At 42.8% G+C, this 17027-nt stretch overlaps 1 protein-coding gene across 8 annotated transcripts in view; it reads left to right on the top strand.

Moving 5' to 3' along the window:
* Positions 1-17027, top strand: part of bcor (BCL6 corepressor) — a 279901-nt gene that overhangs the window by 152840 nt on the left and 110034 nt on the right. Inside the window, exon 1 of one of the 8 annotated variants that reach the window (XM_078409194.1) lies at positions 7758-7839. The exons of 6 other annotated variants lie outside the window; for them this stretch is intronic. In XM_078409194.1, the coding sequence (XP_078265320.1) occupies positions 7783-7839 (57 nt within the window). In that variant the 5' untranslated portion in view covers positions 7758-7782. Of the gene's footprint in view, positions 1-7757; positions 7840-13299; positions 13752-17027 lie in introns of those variants that run through there. One more of the 8 variants, XM_078409196.1, reaches the window with a different exon arrangement.

Genomic DNA, 17027 nt, shown 5'->3' with positions numbered 1-17027 from the left:
AAGGTCTGATTACGAAATAAATGTGTGGCGGATTCCTACATTGGTGAATTGAAGCTAGAGACATTGTGGCTTCAATATGTTCTATCACTGGAGACTCTGTACATTGCAAATGTTTTTCTTTGTTTCTTTATTTTTCTTTCCAAGTGTTATGCAGAAACTTGTGTTAACATTCTGTGATGTTAAAAGTTTGTAAGGTGCAGTGTTCATATGTATATAAAGTTTTCATTACATGTAGTATGTTTGTTCATAAAGTTTGTGTATAACAAAGGCTGATGGTGATTATTGGTTTAGATATACGAAGCAAAAAAAAGGTTGTCTAAAATCACGGCATTTATTAAAAAGCGGGCATATTCATAAGAAAAATATTGGTGTTCTGTATATGGATGATGAATGCATCTAAGAATGATGAGGGATGTCAGAAAGTTCTAACCACAAACTTTCAAACACTCTTAGATATGCCAAAGGACTTAAGGCTGACACATTTCATCTCTGTTTCAAAAAGAACAATCAATTTTTAACAACTTTAATAGGAAATAATGCTATCTTGATAAATGAAAATATGGAGAGCACATATAGGGATTTCAGAATTAATTTGATATAATGCCATATTCGATGCTGGTAAATAAATTAAGGCACATGTCAGGACAGGATGTTAGCGCAAAGATGGAAAACAGATTTGCGATTATCTTTCGGAGCAAAGTGATGTAAACATTCACATCCCCAGAGATTAATGTGGAGTTTCATTGCTCATGATACATATATGATTCTGATTTGAATATGGGGACCAACATCATGAGCTTTGAGCTCTTTTGATAATTTTTCCCAAAGGGTTTTGGAAAGGAATTATTTAAATATTGTATTTTGAAACTTAATGGACTTATGCATTTTTAATAACAGAATTACTTGTATTTTCATGCGACTTTTATCAGATCTCATAGCTTGCTTCACTGATATGATTTTCAAGCAAACTTTGACACTGAACCAGATATGATACAAGTAAAGGAAATCAAAAGTTGGAACTGATAGATTGCTCAGGTTAAAACTAACGTAGGCCAATGGCCATGGTGTTGGATGTTAGAAACTTGGAGAAGATGCAAGATGCAGACTACCAGATGATTTCAAGTTTAAACAAGTAGGTGGGAATTCAGCCAAGCAAGCATTGGAGTAGCTGAGTTGAGAAACATAAATGCACCAGAGAGGATTTCAGCAACAGTAGTATGGTTCAATGGTACTTTATTGTCACATGTACTGAGGTACAGAGAAATTCACTTTTGCATGCAGTTCAGTACACGTATTACTGTACGTAAGCACATGTTAGATACAGTACAAGTGTGTAGAAATAGTACACTGAAGCAGCATACAAGAGTCACCAGGTTTGGTGCCATATTTGGAGCTAGTAAATAAATTTAAGGCACATGTAGACTATTGAATTTATGATAGGATAGGCAATGTTACAGAGGTGGGACTAGGGGGTCATGGTGATCTGAAGGATTCTACACCAGAAGCTCCACTTAAGATTAAGTAGGACATTGGGGTTGCCAAAAGCCTGGTTCAACTGTTTCAAGACCATGAAGAGGAATGACCAGGGAATACATTTTGGCATGGGGATCAAGAATATTGGCTTTGGTCTTTCCAATGTAACTCTTGTCCTCTGTTCAGGAATTGAAGCATATTTATGATGCAGAGTGAGTCGATCATGGCCATGTTTGTTAATAAGAGCTTAAAAGTCCAATCCTCCTCCTAGCAAAGGTTTCATAGCCCTGTAGTTCATAACACAAATATACACCCAAATGCTGTTTAAATGGGCTGAAAATGTCTGCCTCTATCGTCCTTGCAGGAAATGAGTTCCAAAGTCCTATCACCACCTGTGTGACAAAATATATCTTCATGCCTCTATAATTCAACTTCAAATCTATGCTCCTCTGCTAAATCTCCCATCAGCTATACAATGCCAAGGAGAACAACATTACCTTACCAAAAATATACTCCAGGCTTACAATTTTTCAGTCTTGGCAACTCTCTCAATTTTTACTGCAACCTTTCAAATGCAATCATATCTTTCCTGTAATGTGGTTACCATGTTTGTATGTATTTCTTAATGTAGCATCGAACTAGTGTATATGTTACTGGCATAATCCTCTTGCTCATATATTCTTTGCCACAACTAGTAAAGGAGAGTCAAATGCTTTTCCTTGAACCATTGATCTGAAACATTGATTCTGTTCCTCAGATTTTCTCCTCATGGATCCTGTCTGACCTAATGAGCATCAAAGCATTTTGTGTTTTTATTTTACATTTCTAGCACTAACATATGCTATTGTTAAATTTACTGGCTTGTACAATACTGTCATAAAAATTGTTATGGGACTGTTTAATTCCATAATTGAAATTGTTCAAAATAATTACTGAAGTGACAGTCACCATTGAACTCATGAAAATAACTATAGAGGCTTAGGGCCACAGGAGACTATAGATACTGAAATCTTGAGTAAAAACAAAATGCAGGATGAACTCAGTAACCAAGCAACATCTGTGGAGGGAAATGGACATAAGTTGTTTTGGGTCGGGACCCTTCAAAACTGAAGTGTTGTGTCCTGAAACCTGTCTGTCCATTTTCCTCCACAGACCTTGCCTTGCCTGCTGAGTTTCTCGAGCAATTTGTTTATAGAAGCCTAGAATTTATTATGAGCACATGATAGTTTGCAGAAACACAAATCAAAATGTTTGAATAATCATGGACCTCCTACAAGCAGGCATTAAAAAACTGGACTGAATAAATTTCATTCAATATTTATGAGATAGATATTTACAACACTTTGGAAAAGAAAAGAAAGACTAAATAGTAAAATTAAAAATAATAAATGAACAGATGGCTAAGTAGTCCAGTCTAAAGTTCTCACTAATGACCCCAGACCAATTACTAAATGATAACATTATTCTATCAAGGGATCAGCAGGGGCAAACAAAAGCCCTGTTTGCTATACAGTGCATTCAGAAAGTATTCAGACCCCTTTACTTTTTATACATTTTGTTACGTTACTGTCTTATTTTCAAATGGATTAAATTCTTTTTTTTTAATCATCAATCTGCACACAATACCCCAGAATGAAGAAGCAAAAACAGGTGTTTAGAAATTTTTGCAAAGTAATTAAAAAGAAATAACTGAAATATCACATTTACATAAGTATTCAGACCCTTTGCTATGACACTCAAAATTGAGCTTGGGTTCATCCTGTTTCCATTGATTATCCTTGAGATGTTTCTACAACTTAATTGGAGTCCACCAGTGGTAAATTAAATTGTGTTGAGATTGTGTCGAGACACAGATCTGGGGAAGGGTATAAAACAATTTCTGCAGCATCGCAGGCCCCGAAGAGCACAGTGGTCTCCGTCATTCTTAAATGGAAGAACTTTGGAACCACCAGGACTCTTCATAGAGCTGGCTAAACTGAACAATCGGTGGAGAAGGGCCTTGGTCAGGGAGGTGACCAAGAACCCGATGGTCACGCTGACAGAGCTCCAGAGTTCCTCTGTGCAGATGGGAGAACCTTCCAGAAAGACAACTATATCTGCAGCACTCCACCAATCAGGCCTTTATGGTAGAGGCCAGACGGAAGCCACTCCTCAGTAAAAGGCACATGACAGCTCACTTGGAGTTGGCCCAAAGGCACCTAATGGACTCTCAGACCATGAGAAACAAGATTCTCTGGTCTGATGAAACCAAGATTGAACTCTTTGGCCTGAATGCCAAGCGGCACCGCTCATCACCTGGCCAATACCATACCCACGGTGAAGCATGGTGGTGGCAGCATCATGCTGTGGGGATGTTTGTCAGCGTCAGGAACTGGGAGACTCGTCAGGATTGAGGAAAAGATGAACGGAGCAAAGTACAGAGAGATCCTTGATGAAAACCTGCTCCAGAGTGTTCTGGACCTCAGTCTGGGGTGGATATTCACCTTCCAACAGGATAACAACCCAAGACAATGCAGGAGTGGCTTCATGACAAGTCTGTGAATGTCCTTGAGTGGCCCAGCCAGAGTCCGGACTTGAACCAGATCGAACATCTCTGGAGGGACCTGAAAATAGCTGTGCATCGACGGTTCCCATCCAACCTGACAGAGCTTGAGAGCTTCAGTCTGAAGAAGGGTCTCGACCCGAAACGTCACCCATTCCTTCTCTCCCGAGATGCTGCCTGACCTGCTGAGTTACTCCAGCATTTTGTGAATAAATCGATTTGTACCAGCATCTGCAGTTATTTTCTTATAGAGCTTGAGAGGATCTACAGAGAAGAATGGCAGAAATTACCGAAATACAGGTGTGCCAAGCTTGTAGCGTCATACCCAAGAAGACTTGAGCCTTTATTGCTGCCAAAGGTACGTCAACAAAGTACTCCCCCCTCAACTCCATCCAAGGACCCAAACAGTCTTTCCAGGTGAAATAGGTTCACCTGCACCTATTCCAACCTTATCTATTGCATCCTCTGCTCTAGATGTCAACTTCCTTACATCAGTGAAACCAAACGCAGGCTCGCCGATCGCTTCGCTCAACACCTTCGCTCAGTCCGCCTTAATCAACCTGATCTCCCGGTGGCTGAGCACTTCAACGCCCCCTCCCACTCCCAGTCTGACCTTTCTGTCATGGGCCTCCTCCAGTGCCATAGTGAAGCCCACAGGAAATTGGAGGAACAGCACCTCATATTTTGCCTGGGCAGCTTGCAGCCCAGCGGTATGAACATTGACTTCTCCAACTTTAGATAGTTCCTCTGTCCCTCTCTTCCCCTCCCCCTTCGCAGATCTCCCACTGTCATCTTGTCTCCACCTATATCCTTCCTTTGTCCCGCCCCCCCTGACATCAGTCTGAAAAAGGGTCTCGACCCGAAACGTCACCCATTCCTTCTCTCCTGAGATGCTGCCTGACCTGCTGAGTTACTCCATCATTTTGTGAATAAATACCTTCGATTTGTACCAGCATCTGCAGTTGTTTTCTTACTCAACAAAGTACTGAGTAAAGGGTCTGAATACTTATGTAAATGTGATATTTCATTTATTTATTTTTAATTACTTTGCAAACATTTCTAAACACCTGTTTTCACTTTTTTTATTATGGGGTACTGTGTATAGATTGATGATTAAAAAAAAGAATTTAATCCATTTTAAAATAAGGCTGTAACGTAACAAAATGTGGAAAAGGTGAAGGGGTCTGAATACTTTCTGAATGCACTGTAGCTACAGTCACATCTTATCGAATTTCAAATCTCATTCTTTCACTACTATTTTTTTGTTCTATGTCCTGTAATGTGTATGGATAGTTAGTAATGGAGAATGGTTATTTTGATGGTTCAGTGGCCTGTATGATGGAGCATCTCCTGAAATATATGTCAAAATTATTAACAAATATAAAAATAGCTAAGTCTTAATTCTAATCTCCATGGGACATCATTGTTAACCAGTTTCCGAGCAAACTCGTCCATTCCACATAACTATCAGCCTGCAGAGATTCGGCCAATTGTTAGTTATCCTCAGATGATTAGCACCCTCATCCTCAGATGTTTAGCATTAGTTCAATGGAGAGAACTGCAGATGCTGGTTTAAATCAGTTGAAGATAGACACAAAATGCTGGAGTAACTGGAGACAAGCAGCACCTCTGAAGAGAAGGAATGGGTGACTTTTCAGTCGAGACCCTTCTTCAGACCGATCTTCAGTCTGAAGAAGGGTCTCGACCCGAAACGTCACCCATTCCTTCTCTCCAGGGATGCTGCCTGTCCCGTTGAGTTACTCCAGCATTTTGTGTCTAGCACCACTGCATCATGAGTCTCCTCTGTAAAGAATCTTCTCATGAGGTTGTTTATGAAAAGTTTTCTGAAAACCAGAATGTCAACACGTTTGCATCGGCCAAACCCACCAATCTGGTAACTCCTCCAAATATTAAGATTTGTAACAAAAATGTGCTTTTGCCAGAAACCATGTTGGTTGGCCCTGACAAGTTAAAATGCACCTCTAGTGATATTTTCATGTATTTTTCCCTGTTAATATGCTAGCTTTGCCTATCCCCCTTTAACAAAAAGTTAAAACGATGGTAGTTTTCTTCTAGCCTTGATGAGTGGGTTCCACTTCTTTGAGCTATTAAAGATACAAAAGGCTAACAAAGCAGGCTGTTTTGTCTCTTTAATAGCTCTCCGTTTGAAAAAGGAGTTAGGGAGGCAATTTGGTTAATGGAACTGAATAGTTGGTTATTTTAGAGAAATTTGGTATAGTGTGTGTGCCAGGTTGGTGTGTGTGTATGTGTGGGAAGAAGGAGGTGAGTAACTGTGGTAGTGGGTTCCTGAAAGCAGTGACCTGTGATTCCAAAGTGCCATCTAAACATTTCAGGATTTTAATGGAAAATAATTCAATTTTATTTTAAATGCAAGTCAATCCCCACAAGTTTTTGGACTGTATGCAGTGGAAGAAACAATGTATTGTCTTATTTAATCTACTCAAGAGATGATCTTTATAACTCCTGTGCCATAGGTCTGATATAAACTCAATTGTTCTTCATTTACTATATCCTGCATTTTCTGCAGTCAATTATGTCATCTGTGGTGCTCCTGATCTGCTGCTATACGAGATGCAATGAACCTCTAACAAATTTGTAGTATTTATCATTTACCGTTTCTACACTGCAGCTCAGAAAGTAATTGATTGGCTGTAACGCAGTTTAGCATGTATTGAGGTTGTGAAAGTTGTATCACAGATTTAGGTCTTTTGTAATGTTATCTCTCTTTTCAAGCATTGATATTTGCTTGAGGTTGAGTTCCATGACTTTTGATAGATTTATGGAACCTCACACATTATGTTGTTCATGTAGAAATACTGGACAATATTTGACCAGACTATTTAAAGGCCGAAGCCAGTCTTTGCTATTCATCTGTTCACTCACTGTGCCCAAAAGTGAGAACCTTTGAACTCTTCTTTGGACTTTGCAGAGTATTGACTTTTAGATCTTTGCATTCTGTTGTTTCACCTCCAACGTGGAATTTGTTCCTTGTCAAATTCTGAAGTATAACATCGATTTTACACTGGTGTTTCAGTAATCGCATCCATTACTCCTCTCCAGTAGGGAGGGGTATTATGGGTACACAAGAAACCGCAATTGCTGGGATCGGGAGCAAAACCCAAAGTGCTGGAAGAACTCAGCGGGGCAGGCAGCATCTGTGGAGGGTGTGGACAGGGGATGGTTGGGACACTTCTCCAGACTACAGTATTAAGTAGAAATACATTTTCTATTTCCTTTTTTCAAATTATATAAACAAATTCCACTTTGTCCCAAATACATCGTACTAAATTATCACAATTTATCTCTTAATATAAAATATTGCAATGTGTTTGGTGTCTGACATGTGTAAATGAATTGTACGCGTGTCAACGTGTTAATGTGTGCTCTTTGACGGCTTGCATTTTAAAAGTCGGCGAGTAATATTTAATTATACTATATCAAATGGGCAGATTGGTGCTTGGCAAGATTGTATGCATGCAGTACAATTGTCTTTTCAGTTAATTTTTTAAAAAAAAGTTTTCGTAATAGGATCATAACAACAGTGCCGAATGAGGTTCTTTCAAAATCGCAATAACCTCCTAATTTTTTTATTTTTTTTGTCTGAAACCTTTGAGTTAACTTAGCAACGATGTCAGACTCACGCAGAAAAGCCTGTGCCTGTCTGGTCACAAATGAGTGTTTATGCAACTTCGAATTACGATGCAGGAAACGTGAATGTCGAAATTGGTGGAGAGGTGCGTGTGTTTATGAGCAGTCAATTCTCTAAATGGACGGTGGCTCTTCATGCTCCGGTAGTTTATGAAGTAAATAACGTTCCTTTAAAATGTTGTTTTTACTGTGTAGATAGGTTTATGGTCGGAGTTTAGTCATTGCTAGACTTCTGTTCTGCTTTGTATTGTAAGCAGATATCGATACTTTGTCGTGTCTCGCCCTTCCCGCCGCTCATCGGGCGAATTTTTAGGTACATTTGACGTTCTTTGTTCATGAGGACAAGTTAGAAAAGAATGAAATCATTTGAGAAAGCTGTACGTTGTCCGACAGCGTGGAGATGATTCCAGTTTTTTTTTGCACGTTTAAACTGTGCAGCTTGTTGTTGTGCCCACCCTTTCTAATGCCTTCCTTTTTCATGTTTCCTGTGTCTATTTCGAGGCGTTGCAGTCTTGGTAATAAGCTTGAGATTGGCGCTGTACATATTACGGTGAAGCGGTCGGGTCGAGGAAGTGGCTCTAAAGAGTGGGGGATGGGAGCTTTCGCCATCTTTGTCTTGTGAAGTCGCTGTACTGGTTTTGTGGTGGAGCGCAACGTTAGCAGCGAGACAGGTGGCGCACTTCGCGCTGGTCTCCCTAGTTATCGTGTTGAAATCAATGAAAAAGAGGGATGTAATCCCTTTGAATATTTAAAAACCTAAACCGTATATCAAATTACACCAATCTCACAATGAACGCCGAATTTATATATCGATCGCATCCACTGCTTTATTTTCACCGAAAAGTAAAATGTGGAACAAAGAATGTAGAAACAATCGTAACTGATGACACTTCTGTAACAACAGATAACAAACCAGCGAACCGGGTTGTTGCCTCTTGAACAAACGTTTCCTTTGGGGGAATTACAGAAATCAGCTGACGTTAGTTCTAATTGTATCGGCCGCTCCTTCCGAGAGAAGGTCGCGGTTCCCTGAATTAGGATGTGAAACAGACTCGAGCAGATGTGTTCTCTAAAGTGAATTGTCGCAACCTCCCCGCTGTCTCTGCTTGGAATCAGGGCGATACTAATGGATGTCTGTAACACCGATGGAAATTCTGGCACATTAGTAAGCACGCTACGTATTCAAATAAGTTCGCAGCCCAAGGCTGCCAATGATTTAAAGAGGCCAAAGTGTGCAGACCTCGAAATACTCGACCAAAGTAAAACACCATGCAGTCGCAATACGCTGACACAAATTGGTGTGAAAGCACACCTCCAACCAGGGCATGCATGGTTGTTGCATTAAACAATGCAGAGAGCACAAACGGCCAGATCTTCTATTGTGACTAATCTTTTTAGTGGTAACAACCTCTCTCCCTTGAGGGGGGAGGGGTCGTTAAACGCCCCTCCACCCTCCTTTCGCCGTGTGTATTCTTGGCATTAAGAATCTAATCTTCATTTTGTGCCAGGGTTAATGGTTCAAAAAAAGAGAGTATGATCCGCCGCGTGGATCACTTGATGGGATATAGAGAGACTATCTTTGGCATATAAATTACGGCCAACGTATTTTTAAAAATCAAACGTTTTTCTCTGTCATTATAAAAGAGACTAGATGCGAATATATTTAAAAAAGGTCTGTAACTCTTGCCCAAATTGCATCGTGCGTTTGGACGTCCAGATCGATTCATCTTTCAAAGTTATTATCCCTGTATTGTATTCTGAAACTATTCTCATTTAAAATAAGCCCCAGTCCCTGGTTCTTTTGTTGCCTCGCATTGAAATAGAATGATGTCGCAATAAGGTTATTTCTGGAGAAAGTCGTGGGAAGAGCGGTGTGCTCTTTTTGACTAACAGTCGAGCTTCCTTGAGATGGTGTCAAAAACAGTCCTTAACAGGAGTCCAGTCAGCCTCGGAGCGCCCTGTTTCCGCTCGGGTTCAGAGAAACACAAACTGGTTCTGCGAACGCGTCGTAGCCGTGAGGCAGCTGCTGCTGTGAACTGTTGGTGCGGGGCCACTGGTGCACGAGTGCGTGTGGCTGATTATACGTGACTGAATGCGATTGCGGGGGAGTAATGTGTGACGAAGGGGAATGCGAATCTGTGTGGTTGCAACGGAGGTTGTTGCACCGAGTGTGTCAAAAGGGTAGCGAAGTCTGAAACTGAGAGGGAAGGAGAGGGGGGTGGGGGGCTTGAGTTATTGTGTGCAAATGAGTGAGTAGTGAAAGTGTGGAAGGAGGCCTTTGGGTGATTGCGATAATGTGTGCGTGACTGGTACAGTGAGGGAAACGGGCACCGTGTGTATATGAAGGAGAGAGTAGTAAGAGGAACGGGGACGTGTGCGTGTGTTTGAGTGTGTGGGAGCGAGAGATGAATTGGGGATAGACACAAAAAGCTGGAGTAACTCAGCGGGACAGGCGGCATCTCTGGAGAGAAGGAATGGGTGACCCTTATACATTGGGGAATCTGGGACTGTGTGTTTTAGGGAGGGAGAGAGATGGGGAAACGGGGACTGTGTGTGTGTATGAGGTGAGAGAGAGAGAGGGAGAGGTTAGGAGAATTGTTGGGGGGGGGGAGAGAAACGGTGTGTGAGAGAGAGATGAGGAAAACTAGGACCGTTTGTGTTTTAGGGAGGGAGAGGGAGCGAGAAATAAGAGAAACAAGGACTGTGTGTGTGAGATGGATAAATTAGGGAATAGGACTGACTTTGTGTTTTAGGAGGGAGGGAGGGAGAGAGAGAAATTGGGAGGAAAGGGGGGGGGAGTGAGAATGGGGAAACGGTGTATGTGTGTATGGGAGATTAGTGAAACGGACCTTGTGTGTTTTAGGGAGGGAGGGAGAAAAAAAAGATGGAAACGAGGTATGTGTTTGTTTGTGTGTGTGTGTGTGAGAGAGATTAGGGAATCTGGGATTGTATGTATATGAGAGAGAGAGAGAGATTAGGGACATTGAGACTGTGTGTGTGTGTGTGTGTGTGGGAGGGAGGGAGGGAGGGAGGGAGAGAGAGAGAGAGAGAGAGGGAGGGAGGGAGGGAGAGAGAGAGAGAGAGAGAGAGAGAGAGAGAGAGAGAGAGAGAGAGAGAGAGAGAGAGAGAGAGAGAGAGAGAGAGGCAGGCGTATGAGAGAGAGGGGTATGAGAGAGAGGGGTATGAGAGGGGGGTATGAGAGATTAGGGAAACTGGGACTGTGCGTGCATGTATGAAGGGGGAGAGATATATTAGGGAAACTGCGAGCATGGGTGTGAGGGAGAAATGAGGAAAACTGGGACTACGTACGTGTGTGTAGGGGACTGCGAGTTTGAGGAAAAACGAGAGAGGCGAAGCGGGAGGATGTGATCTATAGGCGTGAGATGGAGGAAGTATGCATGTGAGTTGAGGAATAACGCGCGTGCAATTCTGAAAATGTGAGACCACGATGGTGAGAGGGTATACGGGGTGTGCACGGACGAGTAAGCGCTTATTTGAAGACTATGGATGAGATTGCCGGAGTAAAGTAGTGCCAGGGACGGAACAGTTATTTGTCCGGCTGCGGGAGCGTGAGAAGTGTGTGTTTGTGTGACTGAGTGACAGATTGTGTCTAGGTATGACAGGTCGGGAATGTGTTGGCTGCGGGAAAACGTGGGAAGAAATGAGTGTACAATTCTCTGTAGGACCCGTGGTTACGTGACAGCGTGGGTATACATGTCATTTTTTAAAATGTAGGTGCTCCCTTGTGCGTGAATGGGAATGTCCGAAGGTGGAAGGAAGCTTTCCCGCGCGGTACGTGCGCAAAGCGGCCTGACCTTTTGGTCAACTCCTTGGGGACGGGCAAGGGAAGAGTTTGTGGAGACAACCGAGTCAGTTTGAGCACCACAGTTGTCGTGACACGTTTAATCATTAGTACCTGCACCTATTACCAATGCAGTTCCGTTTGTATTCTGAAGAAGCGATGAAAACTATGTCAACTATTTGGACTGCTGCAAAATGTCAAATGAACACAATAGAGTGGCTTGCAACGTTTTATTTTTCTCGGAACTTATTCATAACGAAAAGGTTCTCCTTATATCTATGAAATATTTGGAAACTGTAACTGTACATAGAACAGTACAGGCTATTCGGCCCACAATGTCCGTTCTATACATAACGCCGTTGAACTAATCTCCTCTGCCTCCACGTGATCCATATCCCTCCATTCCATGCATATCCATGTGTTTTATCTAAAAGCCTCTAAAATGCCACTACCGTATCTGCCCCCACCACCACCCCTGGCAACGCGTCTCTGTGTAAAAAAAAAACCTTGTCCCGCCGATCTCCTTTAGAATTTGCCCCTCTCACCTTAAAGCTTTGCCCTCAAGCCCTTGACATTTCCTCCCTGGGGGAAAAACAAAGTTCCGACCGTCTATGCCGTTCATAACTTTATGTACTTGAATTAACGTAACAAAAATTAGCGTGAAATAAGTTTTAGATTCTGAGACTTTAGAGACACAGCGCGGAAACAGGCCCTTCAGCCAATCGAGTCTGCGCAGACCAGCGATCTGGTGGTACATTAGCACTATCCTACACACTGAGGACAATTTACAATTTTACCGAAGCCAATTCGCCTTCAAGGCTTGTACGTCTTTGGAGTATGGAAGGAAACCGGAGCTCCCGGAGAAAACCCACGTGGTCACAGAGAGAACGTACAAACTCCGTACATTCACCATCCGTAGTCAGGATCGAACCCGGGTCTCTGGTGATGCGAGGCAGCAATCTCGCGCAACACCACTTGAGTTGATCCCAGTTTTTAGACACATTTAAGAAGGAACTGGCTCATGATTTGCCCAACGTGTGTTTTGAATGTAGCCGACATGGAATGTTACAACTTTATCCGTGCCGATTAAGTATCCGAATGAATGTGCCTAAATGTGACTGTTTCAGATGTTTACGTATAGTTAATAGGTAATGTTAATAACTCAGCATAGAATTTCTCGTCAGTGACGATAGTCAGCGGTAAATATAAATATGGCACCTCCTTCTCTATATTAAAAACTATCACTATTTGCCAGTTTGGGAATCTATGATATAAAATGTGGAAATGTTAGTCTGGTTTTCACACAGACCACAGCCGAGATTCGAATGGTCCGCAAGACAGAAACTTTTAACAGTCTTCCCATTTATATCTTGCGCGATTGCAGCTTGTGCTAGGATGATACAGGCGTCAGTTGCTTTGCAGTGTGCCAGTTATATGAAATATATTTTAATTAACCAGCGCTGTGCGGCGTGTACAGCTCGCAATGTTGCTGGTGCGGGAGAGATTCTGGCACTGGGGTTACAAGCTGAACCTTGATGTTTATGGTAATTGAAGTTAACGACTGGCCTTATGGGTAGAGTGGGGTTTTTTCAGTCCCGGAGCGGAGCTACACGTTCGGGCTGGATCGGAAATTTAAAAAAAATCGGCTCACACTGTGGTAGCCGAACCACGTCTGCGCCAGTGATCTGCCGGAGGGCTCTTCACTTCAGTACTGCTGCGCCCACCCCACCCCCTCCTCCTCCTCCACCTCCCTCCCCACTCTCTCTCTCTCTCCCTCTCTCCTCCCACAAGCCTGAGGTTCGACAAGTTGGGGGATGAGGGGCGACGAAGTGAGCGTGTGAGGCGATAGACCGGATGGTTTGGCCGATGTGTGTACAGTGAGGAGGCAACATGGCGCTGCGAACAGTTCCGTGCCAGAGGATCGGGGCCGATCTCCACCTGTGCAGCGAACATTTACACTGAAACCTTAGCAGACGAAACTGGATCGAGCAGCCGCGGCGTCCAGACAACGCACCGATCGGCGGCAGTCAGGGGGGGGCTTAGGGGGAAAGGCCTTTTTCCTTGATGGTTTTTCTCTCTCCTTTTTTAAGAGCGCATTTTCCCCCCTCTGCTGGATATCCGGACTTGTGGGGTGATAAGCTTGCTTCTCTCGCATTTCATATGCGCAGATAAAAGAAGTAAAGACACGTGGATGTAGCGGAGAAAACCAAGAGGTCGACGTCGGAGTACTGGTCTAGTTATATTACGTGGAGTGTTTGGAACCAGGTAAGAAAGGGTTATGTGAACCGAATGGATAAGGACGGGGCTTTTCTAATCTCTAAAATCGCTGTGGGACCGCGCCGATGACTGTCGGAAAGCGGAGGCTGGCTGCACATCGCTCCAGAACGTGCGATACTCAGTCACTTTTTTTCGTTTCAGTAAAAGTAGACGTGTAAATACCCCCCCCCCCCCGTCTCGCTCGAAAACGTACCTCTAGCTAATATTGAGGATAAGTTTCGAGACTCGGATTAGCAGTCAGTGTGGGTCCGATCGCAACTTTGCGATTCGGTTCACAATCTGATCCATTCGGCTTCACCAAACAACATCGGTCTGCTAAGATCAGCGGACTTGCAAACATCAATTTGACCTTTTTTAAGTGCAAAGGCGCATTGTGAAATACGCTGGTCGTCGTCTGCAGAGGAACTCGCGCTTTTGCAAATACTGTTTCGCTCTGCCTGTGTTGTACAAAGGAACGCAGGTCTCTCTACCGCAAAGGATATTCGTGCAAAGCCGAACCGTGCAAAATCACCCCTTCCCCCACACAGCGATAGCTATGATAAACCTCTGAATTCCGCTCTGAGGGTTTAACCAAATGCTTTTTAAACCTCTTTACGCATTTGTTATCTTTATTCCAAAATTAACACGGGCTGAAGATAACGGAAACATGGTGATTTTATATACATCTCGAGTAGAAAATGTAAGAGTTTTTCGGTGAGGAAGGACGGGCAACATCGTTTAACGTAGAGCAGTTCCATATTTATGCATATTTTACCAATAAACTGCTTATGGTACGAGACTACCAAAAGAGAAGAGTGCCAGTGAAAGACCTTGTGGGTGCAGCGTAGTGATATATATTGACAGAACTGTGTCTTCCAGGTTATTGCAAAAGCACCTTTAACGTTATCAAGTGTTTGCGTTGTAGAGTAATATATAAACAACGCACCGACTCCCCTTCTACGTGTTTGGGGTCATTTGAGCAGCTTGGGGGAATGTGAGTGCGAGATGCAGTGTTGAAGGTTGTTCAACTGCGAGCTGGTTACCTGAAAGGTGACATGTACCCGTGTGGTAGCTGCCAGTTCTGCCTGATTGAAGGCTTTGGCCATATTGTACGTCTCTGTCTAAATGATCGATCGGTCTAGACAACAGTGGTCGGCTCCCTGGAAGCCCGGGGAGTAGGGACTGGAATCGCAGGGGGAAATGCTGAGGGGAAGTAAACTGGACTCTGAGATGCGTCTTGTCTTTTCTTTTAAATGAACCGCATCCCTCCGAGCGGATGAGGAATATAAAGTTTGGTTGGGAATGTCTTGCTGTGGGCGTAGTTCAGCAAGCGTTTGCGCTAATGTAGGTATTTTCGCCCTCCCGCGCGTATCACCGGATTAACACCATGGAACATACTTGAAGCTTTCAGCGCAAGTACACGTGCATATGCAAAATTACTATTGTGCAATTCACCAAACCCCTGCTATGGTGTTTTCACTATCCTTCAACCTTTCTCTTGAACTTTTTGTAATACTGAAATGAATGAAACCACCGAATGAAAAGAATTGATTGAGGTAGAAGCGCCGACTATTGCTGATTTCTCTTAACACGCTCTGCGCATCTGGATGGTCGGAATATACTTTAAAAAAAGACAAACGTATTTACTTATTAGTATACTTAGCCCGCTTCACCTGTCAAGAATCCGGGAATATATCCATTTGCAAACGTGTGTTTGGAAATGTCAGAATCTCTAACATTTGCGACTTCCACGGGTTTGTCAATTTTATTTCGCCACCAAGGTTATAAAGCTTTTCGTGTCAGTCTGTATGGGACCCTTGGTCAATAGTCATTAAACAGAGTCCCGCTGCGCTGTTCGACATAAACTACAAACACCTCAGTGCTGCCGATCTCCATTCAGAAGTATTTCCGCTTTCATGGAACTCTCGTTACCTAAATCGGAGGTTCACCGGAATCTTTTACATGAACAAAAAGATGTTTTATTCGGATAAAATTGTCGACGATATCTTATTTTCTGTGTCATTGCACATTTAGTTAGCACGCGTCTTTTATCACATAGTGATCGCTATAATTTCTCATTGAGTTACACTCTGGGGGGGGGGGGGGGGGGGCGTGGAGAGTCGACGTTTTGGGTTGGGACCTTCTTCCGACCATATGTAACCATGTACTGAGGCTGTTTCAAATCGGGAACGTCTTTAGCTATGTTAAAATAGACTACTTAGATAGAAACGCGATATACGTGCACTCCTGATATATGTGTAATATATATTATGACAACATACAACACCAACTGGCCAGAGTCCACAATCCTAACTGAGCAGGAAAAAAATCTATGTGAAGAGGGTTGGAATCGAGAGATACATTACCACGGATATTCCGGGGAGCACAAGTAGGAAGTAGTCAGATAAAAGAAAGTCCCCTAGAACATAAATATGACATCCTCAGGGAAAGTAAATCCGTTTTCTTTGACTGTGCAACCTGGAAAATGTCACCATTTAAGCCCATGCAATATATACCAAGAAGAGATGAACCTGAAATACACCTTTGTTCACTGAATATCATTGAAGATAATTACTGGGGGAGGATCTGTACGTAAATGTCATTATTCTAATCTTTCCTAAATAATCTTTGACACAAACCTGCATAAACCATGCAGAGTAGCCAACAAACCTTTTGCTTTACCTTTGACCATGGCCCGTGATTATGGTTAAACATCTTTAATCAGTTCACAGGATATAACATTAAAAAACTCTCCTCCCGACTACAATCAGACTGAAGAAGGGTCCAGGACCGAAACACCACCTACCCATTTTCTCCAGAGATGCTGCCTAACCCACTGATTTACTCCAGCATTACGTAAACCAGCATCTGCAGTTCCTTTGGTTGGATGTTTCCTTTCAGATATCACCCCTCTAAAACCCATCTGCGACACATCTTCAGATGGCGAGCGACAAGTGAACTCTTGCAGTTGTTACTTGAGAGGGATAGCAAAATCAAGCATATGAAAATAATTGCCATCAGGGCTCTGTAAAGGGTAATATGCGATCCTTTTTGGCCATGATTATTATTTATTTTGTGTATTTGCACAGTTAATGAGTGATTTTGTAGGGGGATTTCTGGACTTCTCTCTTCCTCCTCCTTCTGCCCTGGTTTCTCCAGGCTTCAATCCCATTATATAAACTGTAAATTTTAGGTCACTTTTTCTAATTCAAGATCAGAACAGGCATGCCACCGATGTCCACGTGCATAATTCAGCAGATATAAAAGCAAGTTAGTAGATGTACT

This window comes from Rhinoraja longicauda, chromosome 12 (assembly GCF_053455715.1).
Source record: "Rhinoraja longicauda isolate Sanriku21f chromosome 12, sRhiLon1.1, whole genome shotgun sequence".
Taxonomy (NCBI): Eukaryota; Metazoa; Chordata; class Chondrichthyes; order Rajiformes; family Arhynchobatidae; genus Rhinoraja; species Rhinoraja longicauda.
The sequence above is the reverse complement of the archived record's forward strand: the minus strand, read 5'-3'. Positions and strand labels throughout refer to the sequence as shown.